Source organism: Oncorhynchus masou, chromosome 18 (assembly GCF_036934945.1).
Source record: "Oncorhynchus masou masou isolate Uvic2021 chromosome 18, UVic_Omas_1.1, whole genome shotgun sequence".
In the NCBI taxonomy this organism is placed as follows: domain Eukaryota; kingdom Metazoa; phylum Chordata; class Actinopteri; order Salmoniformes; family Salmonidae; genus Oncorhynchus; species Oncorhynchus masou.
In genome coordinates this window covers 9,270,208-9,287,466 of record NC_088229.1, presented here as the reverse complement: position 1 = coordinate 9,287,466, position 17,259 = coordinate 9,270,208, and the positions used below count along the sequence as shown (strand labels likewise).

Genomic DNA, 17,259 nt, shown 5'->3' with positions numbered 1-17,259 from the left:
GGTTGCCACGGAACTCGGATCCACTCGGTTGCCACGGAACCCGAATCTAGGTAAAAATAAGTGAAATACCGACAGTATCCAGAACTTATATTTGAAGAGTTTAGTTCCAAAACTTAAATGCAAATTTCACACATTTACATTTGTTTAAAAATATATATATTTTATTTAAATGTACCCCTTTTTTTCCCCAATTTTGTGGTATCCAATTGTTTTAGTAGCTACTATCTTGTCTCATCGCTACAACTCCCGTACGGGCTCGGGAGAGACGAAGGTTGAAAGTCATGCGTCCTCTGATACACAACCCAACCAACTGCTTCTTAACACAGCGCCATCCAACCCGGAAGCCAGCCGCACCGGAGGAAACACTGTGCACCTGGCAACCTTGGTTAGCGCGCACTGCGCCCGGCCCGCCACGGGAGTCGCTGGTGAGACAAGGATTTCCCTACCGGCCAAAACCTCCCTAACCCGGACGACGCTAGGCCAATTGTGCGTCACCCCACGGACCTCCCGGTCGCGGCCGGTTACGACAGAGCCTGAGCATGAAGTCAGAGTCTCTGGTGGCACAGCTGGCGCTGCAGTATAGCGCCCTTAACTACTGCACCACCCGGGAGGCCCTCACATTTACATTTTAATGAAATAAAAGATCCCAGAAATGTTCCATATGTAGAAAAAGCTGAAATTTCTTATTTTGTGTAGAAATTTGTTGACATCCCTGTTAGTGAACATTTCTCCTTTCCCAAGATAATCCATCCACCTCACAGGTGTGGCATATCAAGAAGCTGATTAAACAGCGTGATCAATACATTGATGCACCTTCTCTAAAATGTGTAGTTTTGTCACATGACACAATGCCACAGATGTCTCGGGTTTTGAGGGAGCGTGCAGTTGGCATGCTGACTGCAGGAATGTCCACCAGAGATGTTGATTTCTCTACCATAAGCCGCCTTAAAAATCGTTTTAGAGAATTTGGCAGTACGTCCAAACCGCCTCACAACATACAGCTGATAGAACTGAGGAGTATTTCTGTCTGTAATAAAGCTCTTTTTGTGGGTGAAAAACATATTCTGATTGGCTGGGCTTGGCTCCCCAGTGGGTGGGCCTGGCTCCTTAGTGGGTGGGCCTATTGCCACCTATGGCTGTACCCCTGCCCAGTCATGTGAAATCCATAGATTAGGGCCTAATTTATTTATTTCAATTAACTGATTTCCTTACATGTACTGTAACTCAGTAAAATTGTTGAAATTGTTGCATGTTAATATTTTAGTTCTGTGTGTGTTCTTCTTCAAGGAATACCTAGGATAGGATAAGTAATCCTTCTCACTCCCCCCCCCCCTTAAATGATTTAGATGCACTATTGTAAAGTGGCTGTTCCACTGGATGTCAGAAGGTGAATTCACCAATTTGTAAGTCGCTCTGGATAAGAGCGTCTGCTAAATGACTTAAATGTAAATGTAATATGTGTTTTTTTATATATATATATTTTTTTTCTTCACATTATTAGTCCTAAATAACAAAATAATGAATGTTGAACTTGCTTTTCTTCTGTTGCCATTCTCCTGTTTGTCTAGGTGGCTACCACCATGTAAAGATAGGAGACCTGTTCAATGGGAGGTACCATGTGATCAGGAAGCTGGGCTGGGGTCACTTCTCCACTGTGTGGCTGGCCTGGGACATACAGTAAGAGCTTATTCTCCTCTGTTTCTCTCTGTTAACACACATGCAAAGGTGGATGTTTTCTTTGAGCACCTTTTGAAATGGCACTGTATTGGCTCACAGCCATACAGTGGGGCAACAAAGTATTTAGTCAGCCACCAATTGTGCACGTTCTCACACTTAAAAAGATACTTATTTTCCACCATAATTTGCAAATAAATTCATTAAAAATCCTACGCTGTGATTTTCTGGAGAGAAAAAAATTCTCGTTTTGTCTGTCATAGTTCAAGTGTACCTATGATGAAAATTACAGGCCTCATCTTTTTAAGTGGGAGAACTTGCACAATTGGTGGCTGACTAAATACTTTTTTGCCCCACTAAGTATTGGCCTATATAAGGAATAGGGTGCATTTGGGACAGAGAGACTGTCTTCTGTGTCAGCTTGACTGACTTGACAGTCTGTGTTGTAGGGTGAAGCGGTTTGTGGCTATGAAGGTTGTGAAGAGTGCAGAGCATTACACCGAGACAGCCGTGGATGAGATCAAACTGCTCAGATCTGTGAGTACAACCTTAACAGTCATTTATACCCAACATAACATCAGGCTGATGTTTCCATCTGTAAAATGCCTCCTTTATTCTCTATTTTCCTTTCAGACACTTTTGTTCTGATAAGTTTTTATTTTTTTCTGTCTTTGCTTCGTAGGTGAGAAACACGGACCCTGACGATCCCAAGAGGGAGATGGTGGTCCAGCTACTGGATGACTTCAAGATCTCCGGCGTTAACGGGACTCATGTGTGCATGGTGTTTGAGGTGCTGGGGCACCACCTACTGAAGTGGATCATCAAGTCCAACTACCAGGGCCTTCCACTGCCCTGCGTCAAGAGCATCATACGCCAGGTAACTAGTAGCAAGAGCGACACGCGACGGGTAACTATTAGCAAGAGCGACACGCGACGGGTAACTATTAGCAAGAGCGACACGCGACGGGTAACTATTAGCAAGAGCGACACGCGACGGGTAACTATTAGCAAGAGCGACACGTGACAGGTAACTAGTAGCAAGAGCGACACGTGACGGGTAACTAGTAGCAAGAGCGACACGCGACGGGTAACTAGTAGCAAGAGCGACACGCGACGGGTAACTAGTAGCAAGAGCGACACGCGACGGGTAACTATTAGCAAGAGCGACACGCGACGGGTAACTATTAGCAAGAGCGACACGCGACGGGTAACTATTAGCAAGAGCGACACGCGACGGGTAACTAGTAGCAGCAAGAGCGACACGCGACGGGTAACTAGTAGTACCAAGAGCGACACGCGACGGGTAACTAGTAGCACCAAGAGCGACACGTGACGGGTAACTAGTAGCAGCAAGAGCGACACGCGACGGTTAACTAGTAGCAGCAAGAGCGACACGCGACGGGTAACTAGTAGCAGCAAGAGCGACGGGTAACTAGTAGCAGCAAGAGCGACACGCGACGGGTAACTAGTAGCAGCAAGAGCGACACGCCATGGGTAACTAGTAGCAGCAAGAGCGACACGCGACGGGTAACTAGTAGCAGCAAGAGCGACACGCGACGGGTAACTAGTAGCAGCGACGGGTAACTAGTAGCAGCAAGAGCGACGGGTAACTAGTAGCAGCAAGAGCGACGGGTAACTAGTAGCAGCAAGAGCGACACGCGACTAGTAGCAGCAAGAGCGACACGCGACTAGTAGCACCAAGAGCGACACGCGACTAGTAGCACCAAGAGCGACACGCGACTAGTAGCACCAAGAGCGACACGCGACTAGTAGCACCAAGAGCGACACGCGACTAGTAGCACCAAGAGCGACACGCGACTAGTAGCACCAAGAGCGACACGCGACTAGTAGCACCAAGAGCGACACGCGACTAGTAGCACCAAGAGCGACACGCGACTAGTAGCACCAAGAGCGACCCTAATCTCAGAATCCACATTTATTTAAACAATGTGTGATGAGACATTGTTTCCCCCTGTAAGTGTTTGTGGATGTTTGAACGTTTTACTTGCCATATCTGATATGTGGTTGTTTTATCTTCCTTTAATTGAATGCAGTGAAAGTGAATCAGGCTGGATAAGAGCGTAATGACTAAAATGTAATGTTATTCAGGTTCTCCAAGGCCTGGACTACCTTCACACCAAGTGTGAGATCATCCACACTGACATCAAGCCAGAGAACATCCTGCTGACAGTGAATGAGCCTTATGTGAGGAGGCTGGCCGCAGAGGCTACAGAGTGGCAGAAAGCAGGGGCTCCCCCTCCCTCAGGGTCCGCAGGTAGGGGCTATACACACAGTACACACTGACTACTGTGATACAGTGCCCTCCTTCCAGTTTATTGGGGGGCCCTGCTTTTTCTGGGTTTGGGCACAAGGTTATTATTGGTTTGTATTCTTACTTGGCTCTGTCTCTTTTCAGTCAGCACAGCGCCAGCTCCAAAAGCAGTAAGTTGTCTCTGCTTGAGATTTGTTTGTTGTTACTAAACCCCTGTTGTTGTTACTGAACCCCTGTTGTTGTTACTGAACCCCTGTTGTTGTTACTAAACCCCTGTTGTTGTTACTAAACCCCTGTTGTTGTTACTGAACCCCTGTTGTTGTTACTGAACCCCTGTTGTTGTTACTGAACCCCTGTTGTTGTTACTGAACCCCTGTTGCTGTTGTTACTGAACCCCTGTTGCTGTTGTTACTGAACCCCTGTTGTTGTTACTGAACCCCTGTTGCTGTTGTTACTGAACCCCTGTTGTTGTTACTGAACCCCTGTCGCTGTTCTGTCTGGCTCACTGCTTGTCTTCCTCTTTTCCAGGTGGCCAAAATGTCCAAGAACAAGAAAAAGAAGTTAAAGAAGAAGCAGAAGCGTCAGGCGGAGCTGTTGGAGAAGTGCATTCTGGATCTGGAGGAGATGGAGAAGGCTCCGGGGAGGGGAGATGAGGAGGATGAAGAGGACCCAGAGTCTCCAGTCTCTTCCAAACAGCAGGGGACATATTGTGCTCCTCTCAGACAGGTTTCCTTACAGGAGATGGCCAGCCAAGACACAACCGGTGAGTGTCTGGAATTCAACTCATTGGTTAGTTGGTTAGATTAGTCTTTTTCGATCATGGGCCTGGAGATCCACACTGGGTTTTACAGGCTTTTTGCTCAGCACTGATGCACCGGACTCAACTAATCTACTAATTATCAAGCCCAGCTGGGCTGGGACAAAAACCTGCACACCCAGTGGGTCTCCAAGACCAGGATGAAGAACAACACATAATCAGACTAATTAGAAGGGAGCTACTAGTCCAGCCTCCACTAAATCTAATGATGTGTTGTTTTCTTGTTTACCCAGCATACATTGCGGGTGCGGAAGTTCCGCGGATCGTACCAGAAAGCATAATAACTGAGGTAGAGGTGAACTTTAACGGCCTTCGTCCTGATGAAGAGGAAGATGAAACAAAGGAGAGGAAGGCACAGTGGAAGGAGGAAGACCAACACAACGGTAACACAGACCCAGCAGAAGATCACGGTCTTCTTCAGGAGTCAAACCCACAGGAGTCAATATTGTCAAACCCACAGGAGTCAATATTGTCAAACCCACAGGGGTCAATATTGTCAAACCCACAGGGGTCAATATTGTCAAACCCACAGGGGTCAATATTATCAAACCCACAGGGGTCAATATTATCAAACCCACAGGGGTCAAAAAAGGTGTCAAATGGTCAGGAGTCTCCACCTCCTCAACCCGTGTGTAACGGCCTGGTGTCCCCGGAAACAGAGGAACCTAAGACCCCAGAGAGTGAGGGGAGTGGAGCTCGACCCAGGAAGGTGACTGAGATAAGGAGAGAAGCATCTGAGATGGAGTCAACAAGCTTCAGGGTCCGGGAGGAGGAGTTGTCACTGGAAGAGGAGGAACAGGAGAAGAAGAATCAGGAGGAAGTCACGGAGGAGGCGCAGGATAGGAGTTGGGAGGAGGAGGAGCAGAACAGGAGTCATGGGGAGGAGGAGGAGGAGGCCACAGAGATGCTGGATAACATCCAGTATGGAGGAGAACAGGAGAGTCTAAAGGATGGTGAGTAGAGCATATTGTTGTGAACATTACGCTGCTATATGCAGGGTGGAGCACGTTTGATGTAACAACGTTTTCTTTGTCGTTACTGTAAGAACCACGTTCATGAATCTCCATGGCACCCAAGGGCTGCTCTACGTTGCAACAGTTAATCCATCTGGGTGATCATTTTTCTAGGCGCACTGGTGCTCCTAAATAAAAAATGTCAGGTCGCACAGCAAAATATTTAAGTAAAATGGTCTCACTTTCAGAGCCCTGCCTTGTGGTGGAGCTGTCTCCATGGCTATATATTTATCTCTAGCGATACAACCAGAAGGTTAGTTATGATTGAACAAAGTGATCGCCTCATCTGAGTTTTAAGTACAGTAGTTTGTGTTCTTCCTTTATTTTACTGTCAGGTCAGTGTTGAAATGGCTGGTTGTTTTCCTCTCTGCCTTTCCCTTCCTCTTTCTCCCCCTCCACCTTGCTCTCTCTCTCTCTCCCTCCACCTTGCTCTCTCTCTCTCTCTCTCTCCCTCCACCTTGCTCTCTCTCTCTCTCTCTCTCTCCCTCCACCTTGCTCTCTCTCTCTCTCTCTCCCTCCACCTTGCTCTCTCTCTCTTTCCCTACACCTTGCTCTCTCTCTCTCTCCCTCCACCTTGCTCTCTCTCTCTCTCACTCCACCTTGCTCTCTCTCTCTCTCTCTCCCTCCACCTTGCTCTCTCTCTCTCTCTCTCTCCCTCCACCTTGCTCTCTCTCTCTCTCTCTCCCTCCACCTTGCTCTCTCTCTCTCTCTCTCCCTCCACCTTGCTCTCTCTCTCTCTCTCCCTCCACCTTGCTCTCTCTCTCTCTCTCTCCCTCCACCTTGCTCTCTCTCTCTCTCTCTCTCTCTCTCTCTCTCTCTCTCTCTCTCTCTCTCCCTCCACCTTGCTCTCTCTCTCCCTCCACCTTGCTCCACCTCTCTCTCTCCCTTGCTCTCTCCCTCCACCTTGCTCTCTCTCTCCCTCCACCTTGCTCTCTCTCTCTCTCCCTCCCTCCACCTTGCTCTCTCTCTCTCTCCCTCCCTCCACCTTGCTCTCTCTCTCTCCCTCCCTCCACCTTGCGCTCTCTCTCTCTCTCCCTCCCTCCACCTTGCGCTCTCTCTCTCTCTCCCTCCCTCCACCTTGCGCTCTCTCTCTCTCTCCCTCCCTCCACCTTGCGCTCTCTCTCTCTCTCCACCTCCCTCCACCTCCACCTCTCTCTCTCTCTCCTCCACCTTGCTCTCTCACCTCCACCTTGCTCTCTCTCTCCTCCACCTTGCGCTCTCTCTCTCTCTCTCTCTCCCTCCACCTTGCTCTCTCTCTCTCTCTCCCTCCACCTTGCGCTCTCTCTCTCTCTCTCCCTCCACCTTGCGCTCTCTCTCTCTCTCTCTCCCTCCACCTTGCGCTCTCTCTCTCTCCCTCCACCACCTTGCGCTCTCTCTCTCTCTCCCTCCACCTTGCTCTCTCTCTCCCTCCTCCACCGTGCTCTCTCTCTCTCTCTCCCTCCACCTTGCTCTCTCTCTCTCTCTCTCTCTCCCTCCACCTTGCTCTCTCTCTCTCTCCCTCCACCTTGCTCTCTCTCTCTCTCCTCCACCCACCTTGCTCTCTCTCTCTCTCTCTCCCTCCACCTTGCTCTCTCTCTCTCTCACTCTCTCTCCCTCCACCTTGCTCTCTCTCTCTCTCTCTCCCTCCACCTTGCTCTCTCTCTCTCTCTCTCCCTCCACCTTGCTCTCTCTCTCTCTCCCTCCACCTTGCTCTCTCTCTCTCTCCTCTCCCTCCACCTTGCTCTCTCTCTCTCTCTCTCCCTCCACCTTGCTCTCTCTCTCTCTCTCTCCCTCCACCTTGCTCTCTCTCTCTCCCTCCACCTTGCTCTCTCTCTCTCTCTCCCTCCACCTTGCTCTCTCTCTCTCTCTCTCCACCTTGCTCTCTCTCTCTCCCTCCACCTTGTTCTCTCTCTCTCTCTCCCTCCACCTTGCTCTCTCTCTCCTCTCTCCCTCTCCACCTTGCTCTCTCTCTCTCTCTCCCTCCACCTTGCGCTCTCTCTCTCTCTCTCCCTCCACCTTGCTCTCTCTCTCTCTCTCCTCCACCTTGCTCTCTCTCTCTCTCTCTCCCTCCACCTTGCTCTCTCTCTCTCTCTCTCCACCTTGCTCTCTCCTCCACCTCTCTCTCTCTCTCTCCCCTCCACCTTCTCTCTCTCTCTCTCCCTCCACCTTGCTCTCTCTCCCTCCCTCCACCTTGCTCTCTCTCTCCCTCCACCTTGCTCTCTCTCTCTCTCTCTCTCTCTCCCTCCACCTTGCTCTCTCTCTCTCTCTCTCTCCCTCCACCTTGCTCTCTCTCTCTCTCTCTCCCTCCCTCCACCTTCTCTCTCTCTCCACCTCTCTCTCTCTCCCTCCACCTTGCTCTCTCTCTCTCTCCTTCCCTCCACCTTGCTCTCTCTCTCTCTCTCTCTCCCTCCACCTTGCTCTCTCTCTCTCTCCTCCACCTTGCCCTCCACCTTGCTCTCTCTCTCTCTCTCTCTCCCTCCACCTTGCTCTCTCTCTCTCTCCCTCCACCTTGCTCTCTCTCCCTCCACCTTCTCTCCCTCCTCCCTTGCTCTCTCTCTCTCTCCCTCCACCTTGCTTGCGCTCTCTCTCTCTCCCTCCACCTTGCGCTCTCTCTCTCTCTCCCTCCACCTTGCGCTCTCTCTCTCTCTCCCTCCACCTTGCGCTCTCTCTCTCTCTCCCTCCACCTTGCGCTCTCTCTCTCTCTCCCTCCACCTTGCGCTCTCTCTCTCCTCCACCTTGCGCTCTCTCCTCCACCTCCCTCCACCTTGCTCTCTCTCTCTCTCTCCCTCCACCTTGCGCTCTCTCTCTCTCTCTCCCTCCACCTTGCTCTCTCTCTCTCTCCCTCCACCTTGCGCTCTCTCTCTCTCTCCTCCACCTTGCCTTGCTCTCTCTCTCTCTCCTCCCTCCACCTTGCGCTCTCTCTCTCTCTCCCTCCACCTTGCGCTCTCTCTCTCTCCCTCCACCTTGCTCTCTCTCTCTCTCCCTCCACCTTGCGCTCTCTCTCTCTCTCTCCCTCCACCTTGCGCGCTCTCTCTCTCTCTCCCTCCACCTTGCGCTCTCTCTCTCTCTCCCCTCCACCTCTCTCCCTCCACCTTGCGCTCTCTCTCTCTCTCCCTCCACCTTGCGCTCTCTCTCTCTCTCCCTCCACCTTGCTCTCTCTCTCTCTCCCTCCACCTTGCGCTCTCTCTCTCTCCTCCACCTTGCGCTCTCTCTCTCTCTCTCCCTCCACCTTGCGCTCTCTCTCTCTCTCTCCACCTTGCGCTCTCTCTCTCTCTCTCCCTCCACCTTGCGCTCTCTCTCTCTCCTCCTCCCTGCGCTCTCTCTCTCTCTCTCCACCTTGCGCTCTCTCCTCCACCTCTCTCTCTCTCTCTCCCTCCACCTTGCGCTCTCTCTCTCTCTCCCTCCACCTTGCGCTCTCTCTCTCTCTCTCTCTCCCTCCACCTTGCGCTCTCTCTCTCTCTCTCTCCCTCCACCTTGCGCTCTCTCTCTCTCTCTCTCTCTCTCCCTCCACCTTGCGCTCTCTCTCTCTCTCTCTCTCTCCCTCCACCTTGCGCTCTCTCTCTCTCTCTCTCTCCCTCCACCTTGCGCTCTCTCTCTCCCTCCACCTTGCTCTCTCTCTCTCTCTCTCCCTCCACCTTGCTCTCTCTCTCTCTCTCCCTCCACCTTGCTCTCTTCTCTCTCTCCCTCCACCTTGCTCTCTCTCTCTCTCTCCCTCCACCTTGCTCTCTCTCTCTCTCTCTCTCTCTCTCCCTCCACCTTGCTCTCTCTCTCTCTCTCTCCCTCCACCTTCTCTCTCTCTCTCTCTCTCCCTCCACCTTGCTCTCTCTCTCTCTCTCTCTCCCCTGCCACCTTCTCCTCCACTTGCTCTCTCTCTCCCTCCACCTTGCTCTCTCTCTCTCTCTCTCTCTCCACCTTGCTCTCTCTCTCTCTCTCTCCCTCCACCTTGCTCTCTCCCTCCACCTCTCTCTCTCTCTCTCCCTCCACCTTGCTCTCTCTCTCTCTCTCTCCACCTTGCTCCTCTCTCTCTCTCCCCTCCACCTTTCTCTCTCTCTCTCTCTCTCTCTCTCCCCTCCTCTCTCTCTCTCCTCTCTCTCCCTCCACCTTTCTCTCTCTCTCTCTCTCTCCCTCCACCTTGCTCTCTCTCTCTCTCTCTCCCTCCACCTTGCTCTCTCTCTCTCTCTCCCTCCACCTTGCTCTCTCTCTCTCTCTCTCTCCCTCCACCTTGCTCTCTCTCTCTCTCTCTCCCTCCACCTTGCTCTCTCTCTCTCTCTCTCTCCCTCCACCTTGCTCTCTCTCTCTCTCTCTCCCTCCACCTTGCTCTCTCTCTCTCTCTCCCTCCTCTCTCTCTCTCTCCCTCCACCTTGCTCTCTCTCTCTCTCTCTCCCTCCACCTTGCTCTCTCTCTCTCCCTCCACCTTGCTCTCTCTCTCTCTCTCTCTCCCTCCACCGTGCTCTCTCTCTCTCTCTCTCCCTCCACCTTGCTCTCTCTCTCTCTCTCTCTCTCTCTCTCCCTCCACCTTGCTCTCTCTCTCTCTCTCCCTCCACCTTGCTCTCTCTCTCTCTCTCTCTCCCTCCACCTTGCTCTCTCTCTCTCTCTCTCCACCTCTCTCTCTCTCTCTCTCCCTCCACCTTGCTCTCTCTCTCTCTCTCTCCACCTGCCCTCCACCTTCCTCTCTCTCTCTCTCTCTCTCTCTCCACCTTGCTCTCTCTCTCTCTCTCTCTCTCTCTCTCCCTCCACCTTGCTCTCTCTCTCTCTCCCTCCACCTTGCTCTCTCTCTCTCTCTCTCCACCTTGCTCTCTCTCTCTCTCTCTCTCTCCACCTTGCTCTCTCTCTCTCTCTCTCCCTCCACCTTGCTCTCTCTCTCTCTCTCTCTCTCCCTCCACCTTGCTCTCTCTCTCTCTCTCTCTCCTCCCCTTGCACCTCTGCTCTCTCTCTCCCTCCACCTTGCTCTCTCTCTCTCTCCCTCCACCTTGCTCTCTCTCTCTCTCTCTCTCTCCCTCCACCTTGCTCTCTCTCTCTCTCCCTCCACCTTGTCTCTCTCTCTCTCTCTCCCTCCACCTTGCTCTCTCTCTCTCTCTTCTCTCTCCCTCCACCTTGCTCTCTCTCTCTCTCTCTCCCTCCACCTTCTCTCTCTCTCTCTCTCTCTCTCTCCCTCCACCTTGCTCTAGCAGCTCTCTCTCTCTCTCCCTCCACCTCTTAATCTCAGGAAGACTCTCTCTCTCCCTCCACCTTGCTCTCTCTCTCTCTCTGACCCTCCACCTTGCTCTCTCTCTCTCTCTCTCACCTTGCCACCTTCTCTCTCTCTCCCTCCACCTTGCTCTCTCCTCCACCTTGACTCTGCTCTCTCTCTCTCTCTGGGGATCTGATCTGAGTAGAAACCTAGTCCCCTGACTACCTGTCTCTTCTATTTGAACTGATCTGAAGGTCTCAGAAACCTAGTTAGTAGTCCCGTTGACTACCTGTCTCTCTGAACTCTCTCTGAAACTGCCTGTAGTTCCCTCCACCTTAGACTCACTGAAATCTCACTCTTGAACTGATCTAGAAACCGTAGTTAGTAGTCCCGTTGACTACCTGTCTCTCTCTGAACTGATCTGAGTAGAAACCTTAGTAGTCCCGTTGACTACCTGTCTCTCTATTTGAACTGATCTAGAAACCACCGTTGACTACCTGTCTCTCTCTCTGAACTGATCTGAGTAGAAACCGTAGTTAGTAGTCCCGCTGACTACCTGTCTCTCTCTCCTGAACTGATCTGAGTCGTAGTTAGTAGTCCCTTGACTACCTGTCTCTGAACTGATCTGAGTCTCCCTGACTACCTGCTCTATTTGAACTGATCTAGGGTTAGTAGACTAGTTTGAACTGATCTGAGTAGTTGCGTTGACTAGTCTCTCTCTATTTGAACTGATCTGAGCAGAAACAGGAAGTCCCGTTGACTACCTGGTCTCTGAACTGATCCCCTGGAGAAACCACTTGACTACCTGTCTCTCTGAACTGGAAAACTGTTAAGACTACCTGTCTATTTGAACTGATCTGAGTGGAAACCGTAGTTAGTAGTCCCGTTGACTACCTGTCTCTCTCTATTTGAACTGATCTGAGTAGTACCGTAGTTAGTAGTCCCGTTGACTACCTGCCTGCTGATCTGGTGGTGAGTAGTCCCTGACTACCTGTCTCAGAACTGACCTGAGTAGAAACCGTAGTTAGTAGTCCCGTTGACTATCTTCCTGCTTGAACTGATCTGAGTAGAAACCAGGTAGTCCCGTTGACTACCTGTCTGCTCTATTTGAACTGATCTGAGTAGAAACAGTAGTTAGTAGCTTGACTACCTGTCTCTCTCTATTTGAACATCTGGAAAACAGTAGTTAGTAGTCCCGTTGACTACCTCTCTCTCTCTGAACTGATCTGAGTAGAAACCGTAGTTAGTAGTCCCGTTGACTACCTGTCTCTCTCTATTTGAACTGATCTGAGTAGAAACAGTAGTTAGTAGTCCCGTTGACTACCTGTCTCTCTCTATTTGAACTGATCTGAGTAGAAACCGTAGTTAGTAGTCCCGTTGACTACCTGTCTCTCTCTATTTGAACTGATCTGAGTAGAAACCGTAGTTAGTAGTCCCGTTGACTACCTGTCTCTCTCTATTTGAACTGATCTGAGTAGAAACAGTAGTTAGTAGTCCCTGACTATCTGAACTGATCTGAGTAGAAACCGTAGTTAGTAGTCCCGTTGACTACCTGTCTCTATTTGAACTGATCTGAGTAGAAACCGTAGTTAGTAGTCCCGTTGACTACCTGTCTCTCTCTATTTGAACTGATCTGAGTAGAAACCGTAGTTAGTAGTCCCGTTGACTACCTGTCTCTCTCTATTTGAACTGATCTGAGTAGAAACAGTAGTTAGTAGTCCCGTTGACTACCTGTCTCTCTCTGAACTGATCTGAGTAGAAACGTTGACTACCTGTAGATCTTAGTAGTCCCGTTGACTACCTGTCTGAACTCTCTATTTGAACTGATCTGAGTAGAAACCGTAGTTAGTAGTCCCGTTGACTACCTGTCTCTCTCTATTTGAACTGATCTGAGTAGAAACCGTAGTTAGTAGTCCCGTTGACTACCTGTCTCTCTCTATTTGAACTGATCTGAGTAGAAACCGTAGTTAGTAGTCCCGTTGACTACCTGTCTCTCTCTATTTGAACTGATCTGAGTAGAAACAGTAGTTAGTAGTCCCGTTGACTACCTGTCTCTCTCTATTTGAACTGATCTGAGTAGAAACAGTAGTTAGTAGTTGAGTAGTCCCTGATCTGAGTAGAGTAGTTAGTACCTGTCTCTGATCTCAGTAGTTAGTAGTCTATTTGAACTGATCTGAGTAGAAACCGTAGTTAGTAGTCCCGTTGACTACCTGTCTCTCTCTATTTGAACTGATCTGAGTAGAAACAGTAGTTAGTAGTCCCGTTGACTACCTGTCTCTCTCTCTCTCTGAACTGATCTGAGTAGAAACCGTAGTTAGTAGTCCCCGTAGTTGACTACCTGTCTCTCTCTCTCTGAACTGATCTTTAGAACTGACTATGAACTGATCTGAGTAGAAACCGTAGTTAGTAGTCCCGTTGACTACCTGTCTCTCTCTCTGAACTGATCTGAGTAGAAACCTGTCTCTCTGAACTGATTAGTAGTCCCGTTGACTACCTGTCTCTCTCTCTCTCTGAACTGATCTGAGTAGAAACCGTAGTTAGTAGTCCCGTTGACTACCTGTCTCTCTCTCTGAACTGATCTGAGTAGAAACCGTAGTTAGTAGTCCCGTTGACTACCTGTCTCTCTCTCTGAACTGATCTGAGTAGAAACCGTAGTTAGTAGTCCCGTTGACTACCTGTCTCTCTCTCTGAACTGATCTGAGTAGAAACAGTAGTTAGTAGTCCCGTTGACTACCTGTCTCTCTCTCTGAACTGATCTGAGTAGAAACAGTAGTTAGTAGTCCCGTTGACTACCTGTCTCTCTCTATTTGAACTGATCTGAGTAGAAACCGTAGTTAGTAGTCCCGTTGACTACCTGTCTCTCTCTATTTGAACTGATCTGAGTAGAAACCGTAGTTAGTAGTCCCGTTGACTACCTGTCCGTAGTTAGTAGTCTCTCTCTCTGAACTGATCTGAGTAGAAACCGTAGTTAGTAGTAGTAGTCCCGTTGACTACCTGTCTCTCTATTTGAACTGATCTGAGTAGAAACCGTAGTTAGTAGTCCCGTTGACTACCTGTCTCTCTCTGAACTGATCTGAGTCTGAACTGATCTGAGTAGAAACCGTAGTTAGTAGTCCCGTTGACTACCTGTCTCTCTCTCTCTCTCTGAACTGATCTGAGTAGAAACCGTAGTTAGTAGTCCCGTTGACTACCTGTCTCTCTCTGAACTGATCTGAGTAGAAACCGTAGTTAGTAGTCCCGTTGACTACCTGTCTCTCTCTCTATTCTGAACTGATCTGAGTAGAAACAGTAGTTAGTAGTCCCGTTGACTACCTGTCTCTCTCTCTGAACTGATCTGAGTAGAAACCGTAGTTAGTAGTCCCGTTGACTACCTGTCTCTCTGAACTGATCTGAGTAGAAACCGTAGTTAGTAGTCCCGTTGACTACCTGTCTCTCTCTCTCTGAACTGATCTGAGTAGAAACCGTAGTTAGTAGTCCCGTTGACTACCTGTCTCTCTCTCTCTGAACTGATCTGAGTAGAAACCGTAGTTAGTAGTCCCGTTGACTACCTGTCTCTGTCTCTCTGAACTGATCTGAGTAGAAACCGTAGTTAGTAGTGACTACCTGTCTCTCTCTCTCTCTGAACTGATCTGAGTAGAAACCAGTAGTTAGTAGTCCCGTTGACTACCTGTCTCTCTGAACTGATCTGAGTAGAAACCGTAGTTAGTAGTCCCGTTGACTACCTGTCCTCTGAACTGATCTAGAAACCGTAGTTAGTAGTCCCGTTGACTACCTCTCTCTCTGAACTGATCTGAGTAGAAACCGTAGTTAGTAGTCCCGTTGACTACCTGTCTCTCTGAACTGATCTGAACTGATCTGAGTGAACTGAAACCGTAGTTAGTAGTCCCGTTGACTCTGACTACCTCTCTCTCTGAACTGATCTGAGTAGAAACCGTAGTTAGTAGTCCCGTTGACTACCTGTCTCTCTCTGAACTGATCTGAGTAGAAACCGTAGTTAGTAGTCCCGTTGACTACCTGTCTCTCTCTCTGAACTGATCTGAGTAGAAACCGTAGTTAGTAGTCCCGTTGACTACCTGTCTCTCTCTGAACTGATCTGAGTAGAAACCGTAGTTAGTAGTCCCGTTGACTACCTGTCTCTCTCTATTTGAACTGATCTGAGTAGAAACAGTAGTTAGTAGTCCCGTTGACTACCTGTCTCTCTCTGAACTGATCTGAGTAGAAACCGTAGTTAGTAGTCCCGTTGACTACCTGTCTCTCTCTCTATTTGAACTGATCTGAGTAGAAACCGTAGTTAGTAGTCCCGTTGACCTGTGTCTCTCTCTGAACTGATCTGAGTAGAAACCGTAGTTAGTAGTCCCGTTGACCTGTGTCTCCTCCGCAGCACAAGCACTTTACAGAAGACATCCAGACGAGACAGTACCGTTCTCTGGAGGTGCTGATTGGCTCTGGCTACAACACACCCGCTGACATATGGAGTACAGCCTGCATGGTAAGACTGGACGACAACAACCACTGACACACTTTACATGCATACATACTGAACAAAAAAATATAAACGCAACATGTAAAACGTTGGTCCCATGTTTCATGAGCTGAAATAAAAGATCACAGAAATGTTCCATACCCACAAAAAAATGTATTTCTCTCAAATGTTGTGCATAAATTTGTTTACATCCCTGTTAGTGAGCATTTCTCCTTTGCAATAGATAATCCATCCACCTGACAGCTGTGGTATATCAAGAAGCTGATTAAACAGCATGATCAATACACAGATGCAACTTGTGCTGGGGACTATAAAAGTTGACTCTAAAATGTGCAGTTTTGTCACATGACAATGCCACAGATGTCTCAAGTTTTAAGGGAGCGTGCAATTGGCATACTGACTGCAGGAAAGTCCACCAGAGATGTTGCCAGAAAATGTAATGTTAATTTCTCTACCATAAACTGCCTCCGACGTCGTTGTAGAGAATTTGGCAGTACGTCTAACCGGCCTCACAACCACAGACCACGTGTAACCACGCCAGCCCAGGACCCCCGGCTTCTTCACCTGTGGGATTGTCTGAAGGAGTATTTCTGTCTGTAATAAACCCCTTTTGTGTGGAAAAACTCTGATTGGCTGGGCCAGGTTCACCAGTGGGTGGGCCTATGCCCTCTGTCGTGGCGTTTTCTCTCATTAAATGTGAAGAATGTATATTATCAAATCAATTCTCTGTGTATTCTGTATTTCAAAGAATCACAGAATAGTAATTAACTAGGAAGTTGGGGCACCACGGAAAAATGTTTATAGTTTCAATTTCCCTGACTAACTTAAGATATTTTGTTATCTTGTCGATTAGTCTTCTGTTAATGTATTATTACCTCATCTGTGTCATTACTGAACGTCTCAAACCCTTGGATATCTTCACGAACCCTAACATAGATCATGAATCAGCAATATACAAATTGGCTTCATTATTTATTTACTAACTAACTTAGTTAGGTCGTCTTAGATGGCTCACAAAGTTAAGGACTAGAATTCCCTTTTTTACTAGCCAAGTCAATTTCCTAACTAATATTAAAGGATATTTGACTTTACGGGAAGAGGAACATCTGTACAGGAAGTAGATAATATTTAGAATGGCTGTCTGTCGTTCTCCCTACAGTATAGTGTCTGTTTCCTGTCTGTTTTGTTGCTATCTATGTTTATAGTTTGTTTACTTGTCTCTGCAGGCTTTTGAGCTGGCGACTGGGGACTACTTGTTTGAGCCCCATTCCGGGGAAGATTACTCCAGGGATGAAGGTAGTGATGCGTAATCTGCTGCTTGATTTGGATCTACTTAAGCTGGTCTTTTCCTGTTTTAGTGTTTCCATGGTTGTCTCTACGCTGTAGCAGTCTGTTTTTAATGTATGTTGAATGTAGAGCTATATTTTATGTTGAAAATAGCAGATATGTACATATGTTGGAAATTGCTTCAGCTGCCTAATATGAAAGGAAAAGCCATTTTGGATTTGTGATATTAACCATTGGCCTACTGTGAAAAGCTTTACCAAAATATGAATGCGTTGTCATTTAATCTCCATCACTTTTTGGGTTTTAGTTGGTCCTAAATATGAATTGATTTAAAAATCAACAATGACGCTTTTTGCAGTAGGTGGTGTATATTCGATCGTACGATACTGTGCAATGCGTTTGGTGGTACACTATTGTATGATTTGAATAGTAGGCCAGATGACAATATAAACACCACGGTTTGTGTAAGTCCTTTAAGTGATATTAGTTGAATAGCCATTTGGGCTCTCAAACCCTGTTCCTGGAGAGTTATGGTCCTGTAGGTTTTCACTCCAACCCTGTTCC

General features: G+C 48.6%; 1 protein-coding gene across 1 annotated transcript in view; it reads left to right on the top strand.

Annotated features, from left to right (window-relative positions):
* LOC135505128 (SRSF protein kinase 1-like) overlaps positions 1–17,259 on the top strand; it is a 40,171-nt gene that overhangs the window by 12,762 nt on the left and 10,150 nt on the right. Inside the window, exons 4-12 of the mRNA XM_064924236.1 lie at positions 1,569–1,677; positions 2,124–2,211; positions 2,357–2,551; positions 3,784–3,949; positions 4,091–4,116; positions 4,475–4,709; positions 4,997–5,716; positions 15,293–15,414; positions 16,635–16,704. Of these exons, the coding sequence (XP_064780308.1) occupies positions 1,569–1,677; positions 2,124–2,211; positions 2,357–2,551; positions 3,784–3,949; positions 4,091–4,116; positions 4,475–4,709; positions 4,997–5,716; positions 15,293–15,414; positions 16,635–16,704 (1,731 nt within the window). The remainder of the gene's footprint in view (positions 1–1,568; positions 1,678–2,123; positions 2,212–2,356; positions 2,552–3,783; positions 3,950–4,090; positions 4,117–4,474; positions 4,710–4,996; positions 5,717–15,292; positions 15,415–16,634; positions 16,705–17,259) is intronic.